Source organism: Nomascus leucogenys, unplaced genomic scaffold (genome assembly GCF_006542625.1).
Source record: "Nomascus leucogenys isolate Asia unplaced genomic scaffold, Asia_NLE_v1 Super-Scaffold_249, whole genome shotgun sequence".
In the NCBI taxonomy this organism is placed as follows: domain Eukaryota; kingdom Metazoa; phylum Chordata; class Mammalia; order Primates; family Hylobatidae; genus Nomascus; species Nomascus leucogenys.
Window position 1 is genome coordinate 840,652 of NW_022095768.1, and position 7,117 is coordinate 847,768.

General features: G+C 46.6%; 1 protein-coding gene across 1 annotated transcript; it reads right to left on the reverse strand.

Moving 5' to 3' along the window:
* Window positions 1–1,804: 1,804 nt before the first annotated feature.
* Window positions 1,805–3,957, reverse strand: CCL13 (C-C motif chemokine ligand 13). Its single transcript, XM_003278363.2, has 3 exons — window positions 3,807–3,957; window positions 2,819–2,933; window positions 1,805–2,379 (listed from the first exon to the last, which is right to left on the reverse strand). Exons 1-3 carry the CDS (start codon window positions 3,880–3,882, stop codon window positions 2,274–2,276), a joined length of 297 nt encoding a protein of 98 aa, XP_003278411.1. The 5' UTR covers window positions 3,883–3,957; the 3' UTR covers window positions 1,805–2,273.
* Window positions 3,958–7,117: the final 3,160 nt, after the last annotated feature.

Consider the following 7,117-nt stretch of genomic DNA (forward strand, 5'->3'; position numbering starts at 1 on the left):
GGAGCCAGGGGCTGAAGGATGGGGCAGGAGGAGGGAGACATGTTGCACCTGGTGCCAGGGGAACTGAGCTAATAAGTGACTCACTACCTCTCAGTGACTGCCTTTGTCCTGGGGGGTAAGCTTTGACTCGGGGTGGTGGTGCAGATTCTCTGCCTCCAGATTTGGCTGCCAAGAGTGTTACAGTGGAACAGAAAGCTGGGGTTCACAGCTGGGTCCATATTTGGGTGTAGGACTCTTCTTCTCCCTGCCCTGCCCAGAGGGCCTGGGGGGTGATGTTATCACCAAATCAGAGCTGACCTAGCTGGAGGGGATCATGTGAGGTTGTCTGCCTGTAAAATGTTGCTAAACCCATTTTATAGATGAGGTGACTGAGGGCTAAAGAGAGATGCAGCAATTCAGGGGCAGATCTGGCGTTAGAGCCTAGAGCTGTTGCCTCCCAGGACAACTCCTCCAGGTGTCCCACATTGCCAAGTGTACTGCCTGATGCAGCATGGTACCAGATCTGGGGGACAGGCCCTGCTGTTGTCAGCAGTGCCCATCTCTTCTTGAGGAAGATCTCGGTGGGTGTCCAGGCATGGGTAGGTTCCGGGTCTGATTGAGATGCCCACCCAGCTTATCTGGAGGAGTGAGGCTGTCTTGGGAAGCGCAGGATAAATCTTCAGTGGACATATAGGAAGAGGAGGGCCAACGCTTTAAAAGGGACAATCACAAGCTTCAATTTGTACAACGTGTGATTCAAGGAAGAATAGCCAAGGACGAAGTATTTCTAGGTCTTGGGGTTGGCATGCCTTTAAAGATCACTTTTAGAGGGCAAAGGTCTCATGCTGTGTTTCCCTCATTCCCCATTCAACACGTCACACATCTGGCCCAGTCTTCTTAATCTGCCTCCTCCCCTCCACCCCCATGACTGCCCTTCTTCAGCTGTTATGACTGCCCCCCATCACACATCTGGCCCAGTCTTCTTAATCTGCCTTCTCTTCTCCACCCCCATGACTGCCTTTCTTCAGCCCCTATTTTCTCTTGCTCGGACTATTGCAGTAGGCTGTTTTCAGCCCTCCCTTCTCAACTCCATCTTATCCACAGCCAATAGCTACTCTTCCTGGCATCCATTCTTCCCTCTGGATGACTCAAAAACCTTCACACCTTCCTCCTGCCTTCAGAACTAAGTCTAAACTCCCCACCCTGATATTCTAATTCCTCTAGAACCTGCCCTTAACTTTCCTTTCTACATGTCTCCAACTTTTACATTCTGGAACCCCATATCTGACTGTTTGGGGATATTCCCCCCAGGCCCTCTCCCCATATTGCCATCTTGGACCTCCCCTAAAGGAATCTTTGCTATGACCACACTTCCCCATCCTCTAAGGTCCGTTCAGCTCAAGTTCCCCCTTCCCTACCAAGCCTGAGGCTCACTAGGACTTGGTCATCTGGTTTCCCTCGGAGTGTCAGGTGCACATGGAGTCTGAATCACTTGCTGCTTGGAGTGGGGAGGCATAGATTGGGGTGGGAGACTAGAGGGGGAGGGGGGGTTTACTTTTGGCAGGAGTGTGGTTTTAAAGAAAGAAATGAACTGAATATGAAACATCAGCTGCGAGCCAGGAGCGCCCATGCTGGGGACTGGAGCCACTGTTCCAGAACAGCCTGGGCTGGTGAGGCAGGCCCTCCTTGAAACTCAGATGAGCCAGGCTAGCCCCATGGCCAGGGCCTCTGTACATCCGCCTTCCACTGGCATGCTTCGCCATCCACCCACACCTCTGAGGGCCCCTACTGGTTGGAAGTTACTCCTGAAGAAAACACCACTGTGTAGGAGATTTTAAATAAAGTGTATTTTCTGCAAAATATCAGCAGTCCTACTATCTTTCCACAATAACATATTTAGCAACACCTCACATTCACAAAGAGCTCTCCTTCCTACATTGCAGCATCCCTTCATGTCCATGACTCCCACAGGCACGCTCTCAACCCCTAGGAACCGAAGAGAAACCCACTGCCAGCAGCTCACAGTGGAAGGGAAGGCAGCTTAGAGACAGCAACCTACTTGCTCAAGGCCTTGCTTTAAAAAGATCAGCAATACTCAAATAAACTCCAAACCAGCAACAAGTCAAATAATAGCCAATATTACTTAACACATAGTACATTTTGAATCACAAAACAGAATGCATCCTATTTGAAAATTATGGTAGAAATATTCCAAAGTATAGAAGAGGAGGCCAAAGGAGAATGGAAAAGTCATTTCACATACTCCAGCTTGATTTCAGTGGGGGTAGCAGAGTTCAAGTCTTCAGGGTGTGAGCTTTCTGGCCCAGATGTTTCATATAATTCTGGACCCACTTCTCCTTTGGGTCAGCACAGATCTCCTTGCCCAGTTTGGTTCTGAAGCTGTGGAGGAAGGACAGCTGGCACAGTTAGATGGAATCCTTTGAGGGTTTACCCAGGAGATGACACACTGGGTTCTAAACCTGCCTGGTCCACCTGCTACAGGTGGAGGGGCACCCCTCTAGGACAGGAAGTAGGAGGTGTGTGGACAGAAGGGGTCTCTGGAGGCAGCCACTGTTCTTGCTGCCCCTGGGAAACTGATCCTGGCATCTGCTAAAGGGTGTGGGCTGGTGCCCATCCAGGAAGCAGGGCATGGGAAATTATAGGCCCTCTTTGGGCCTGTTGTCAGCCAAAATAGGAGGATTTACATTACATAGTTGGGTTAGATCTCATCCTAAGTAAGATCTCAAGTCAGTCTGATGCCTGTCTCCTGGGGCAGAAATTTGGATTGGGGAATGTGAGGGTGGGGAGGAGCCAGGTGAGCAGGGATTTTTCTACTCACATGACAGCCTTCTGGGGACACCGGCTGGTGGTGATCAAATAGCTCTTCAGCCTCTGCAAGGAGATCTTCTTACTGCTAAATGTGAAGCAGCAAGTGGATGGGACGTTGAGTGCATCTAGAAATAGTTACAAAGAAAAAGACTTTGAGGATGTGTTAGGCTTTTCTCAGCTTGGATACAGCAGGGAGCATCTGTATGGGATGCAAAGCAAAGAGGAAGTAGATCTTACCCACCCCCAAGCCCAGCACTCCCACCCTAGACCCTGAGGTGAGGTGGGACCTGTGACATGTGCCTCAGGATCTCAAAGGCTCAGCTGCATGGTGGAGACATGTCATAGCCATCTAGGGGAGGCCACAGGCAAAGCCAGTGGGAAAGGTCCTGGGTGTGGTCCCAGATCTGCAGAGTTTGGGACAATCAGATGAGGTCAAAGAAAAGGCCCTAAATTTGGAGTCAGAAGCTTAGGTTTCATTCTTGCTCCGCAATAACCTGGAGGTGGGTGGGTAGGGTCCCTTCTGCCTCCAACATGGGCTTCAGCTTTCTATCTTTAAAATTAGATGTTAAAGTGATCCTCTGAGGAGCCTTACTATTCTGGTGGGCTTAGAAGTGGGGCACTTGGCTGGGCGTGGTGGCTCACGCCTGTAATCCCAGCACTTTGGGAGGCAGAGACAGGAGGATCACTTGAGGTCAAGAGTTTGAGACCAGCCTGGCCAACATAGTGAAACCCCTTCTCTACTAAAAATACAAAAATTAGCTACACATGGTGGCGGGTGCCTGTAATCCTAGCTACTCAGAAGGCTGAGGCAAGAGAATCGCTTGAACCTAGGAAGTGAATGTTGCAATGAGCCAAGATCGCACCCCTGCACTCCAGCCTGGGCAACAGAATGAGACTCAATCTAAAAAAAAAAGGTGGGGGGGAGCACTCAGGCTTAGGTCTTCCTTTAATAGAGAAACAGAGGGAAAGAGAGGGAGAGACGAAGGGAGGTGACTTACCTGGCTGAGCAAGTCCCTGGGGTTTGAAAGCTGCCGTTATGAGCAGCAGGCACAGAAGCACTGCAGAGACTTTCATGTTGAAGGTTAAGAGTTGGAGATTTCACAATGTTTCTTTGCCTCTCTGCTCCTCCGGCTGTTCTGCCTGCCTTTTATAGGGAGTGGAGAGGCTTGGAACTCTCAGAGGACCTTGGCCTGAGCAGGGTGTTGACCAAGTCATGATGAAGTGGGATCCTGAATCTGCTGAGCTGGAGCTGGGCACCAAAGACTTTTCTAGGAAATGCAAGAGGGAAGCTGAGGGCTGAAGCAGCATGTCATGGCTTCCTTCTGGCTGTCCAGGCCACAAGGAGCCAGAGAGGAAAAAGGGACACAGATGTGCCCCAGCCACTCACCATGGGAAGCCATCCAAGGAGCTGTTTTCTGCTTACTTTCTCCAACAGGAAAAAGAAAAACAATGAAAATTAACTCCTGTAGAGAAAGAGTACTGTGCTGAGGACTCTGTTCACGTTATATATTTAGTTTGAGGAGGTACATACCATTATTATCATGCCCATTTCATAGAAGAGGAAACGGATGCAGAGAGATTAAATAACTTGACCAAAATCTTATGGGAAGTGAGTGGGAAAGCTAGAAGAGAAAGCCAGTCTGCTTATATTTTATCACCAAGGCAGTTTCAACTTTTGTTTAGCGGCAGAAGTCTTTTTCCAAGTCAACTTTTACGTGGAAGTCTAATATCTGAAACAGATTAAGTCAGGTTCTGATGACAGAGGCTCCTTACATCATATATTGTGACCCTTTCTGCCCCTCAGGCCCAGAAGGACATGGTTCGAACACCTCTGATTGATGCAGGTCCCCTGTTTCCAGGAAGGACCATTGGGTTTCTAGAGCTGTTGATGGGAGGGTAGGGGTGGCCCTCAGAGCAAAGAAGTGAGGTGTTTGGCCCATTCCTGGGCTCCTCCTGCGACGAGCACATATCTGGGAGCTGGGAGGTGGGGAGGGAATGGCTTAGAATGGTTGAACATGTCCCTTCCCCACTCATCCCTAGCTCCAAGACTTGGCAAAGCTTTTGTGCCTTCCTGGAATACTCATCCCTCTGCATTCCACTCTAGCAAAATAAGCCCAGTGAAAGTAAAGGGAAGAAATAAAGACCTAGGATTAGAGAAATAGGAAACAGTAAATATTAGAAAGGATAGATGAAGCCCAAAGCTGGTTCTGTAGCCTATAATTAAGCTAAAACTCTCCTGAACTGAACACAAAAAAAAAGAAAAAAGGGGCTGAGGCAGGGGGATCACTTGAGGTCAAGAGTTCTAGAGCAGCCTGGACAACATGGTAAAACCCTGTCTCTACTAAAAAAAAATACAAAAATTACCCAGGCATGGTGGCACGTGCCTGTAATCCCAGCTACTTGGGAGGCTGAGGCAGGAGAATTGCTTGAACCTGGGAGGCCGAGGTTGCAGTGAGCCAAGATTGTACCACTGCACCCCAGTCTAGGTGACAGAGTAGGACTCTGTCCCAGAAAAAGAAAAAAAAAATGAAAAAGAAAAAAGGAAAAAGGCATATATAACCAGTTGCAGAGCCTGCAGACACCAAAAAGAAAATAATAAGAACCTTATGCCAAAAATTTAGTTTAGAGGAAATGGATGAATTTCTTAAAAATCTAACTGACCAGGGTGCACAAAGAAATAAAAAATAGAAAGTCATTCTAAAGCTATTAAAGAAATGGAATCAGGAATTGAAAATCTACCCACAAAACGTTCTCTGGGCTCAAAGGGCATGAACAGCTAATTCCTCCAAGCACTGAAGGAAGCGATCATTTCAATCTTGTGCAATTTCTTCCAGAGAATATCAAAAGATTGTACACCACCCAATTCATTCTGAGACCTACCTAACTTTGACACAAAAATGTGTCAAGACCCACATGAGAAAAGGATATTACAAGCTTGTCCCTTCAGACACACATTCCATTCTTTTCCATTCTATTCTCTGCCCTAGGAAGCCAATCTTTGTGGGTTACAACAGTGAGGTTGCTGGCCTTCTAGCTTCTGATTGGGTTTAGGCACAAGGGAGCTTCTGAGGACATTAGAGCAGGGAGAAGGGTTAAGTTGAGGTTCTTCTCCTCTGTTGTCTCCCTGTGTTCCTCAACCTGGATACATCCCTCAACTAATAGTTTTAACTTCTTTCAAGGTGGGTTCTCCATGACTCTCCTATCCAGGTCTGCTGAGCTATCCCCTTTTCTTCCTTTTTAGATTTAGGAATATAACCATGTTCTTTTTTAAAAAATTTTATTTTATTTTAAGTTCTGGGATACATGTGCAGGATGTGCAGGTCTGTTACATAGGTAAACATGTGCTGTGGTGGTTTGCTGCACCTATCAAACCCTCACCCACGTATTAAGCTCCACCTACATTAGCTATTTATCCTGATGCTCTCCCTTCCCCTCATTTCCTGACAGGCCACAGTGGAATAGCCAAGACAATCTTAAACAAAAAGAACACAGCTGGAGGCATCATGCTACCTGACTTCAAACTATACTACAAGGCTACAGTAACCAAAACAGCATGGTACTGGTACAAAAACAGACACACAGACCAATGGAACAGAATAGAGATCTCAGAAATAAGACTACACATCTACAACCATCTGATCTTTGACAAACCTGACAAAAACAAGCAATGGAGAAAGGATTCCCTATTTAATAAATGATGCTGGGAAAACTGGCTAGCCGTATGCAGAACATTGAAACTAGACCCCTTCCTTACACCTCATACAAAAATGAAATCAAGATGGATTAAAGACTTAAATGTAAAACCCAAAACTATAAAAACCCTAGAAGAAACTCTAGGCAATGCCATTCAAAACATAGGCACAGGAAAAGATTTCGTGATGAAAATGTCAAAAGCAATTGCAACAAAAGCAAAAATTGGCAAATGGGATGTCATTAAACTAAAGAGCTTCTGCACAGCAAAAGAAACTATCATCAGAGTGAACAGATATCCTACAGAATGGGAGAAATTTTTTGCAGTCTAACCATGTTCTTAATAGCCTCACGGTACCAAACACCCCTGTGGTCTCTCTTCACCCACTTACATCTTTGTAAATAGCTTCTTTACTAAACCTTTCTCCAAGTCTTCCGTTTTAAATGTTATCTATTTCTTGCTGGGACACTTACTGACATTGAATTGGCCCCATAAAATAGAACTTCCAAATGGGATTCTGGGATTGGATTGCTCGTATATTTTAGGTGCACCATGGAAAGGGGCACAGAAATAGGATCTGTCGACATATCATGATTACTTTAATTACCACCAGTAGTA

Bases quoted from the DNA above. Each gene is read 5' to 3' on its own strand.
- CCL13 (XM_003278363.2), bottom strand. From the start codon at position 3,882: ATGAAAGTCTCTGCAGTGCTTCTGTGCCTGCTGCTCATAACGGCAGCT. The intron at 2,934-3,806 runs GTAAGTCACCTC...AACTATTTCTAG, and splicing joins CCAGGGACTTGCTCAGCCAG to ATGCACTCAACGTCCCATCC. The intron at 2,380-2,818 runs GTGAGTAGAAAA...CTTCCTCCACAG, and splicing joins TGTCCCCAGAAGGCTGTCAT to CTTCAGAACCAAACTGGGCA.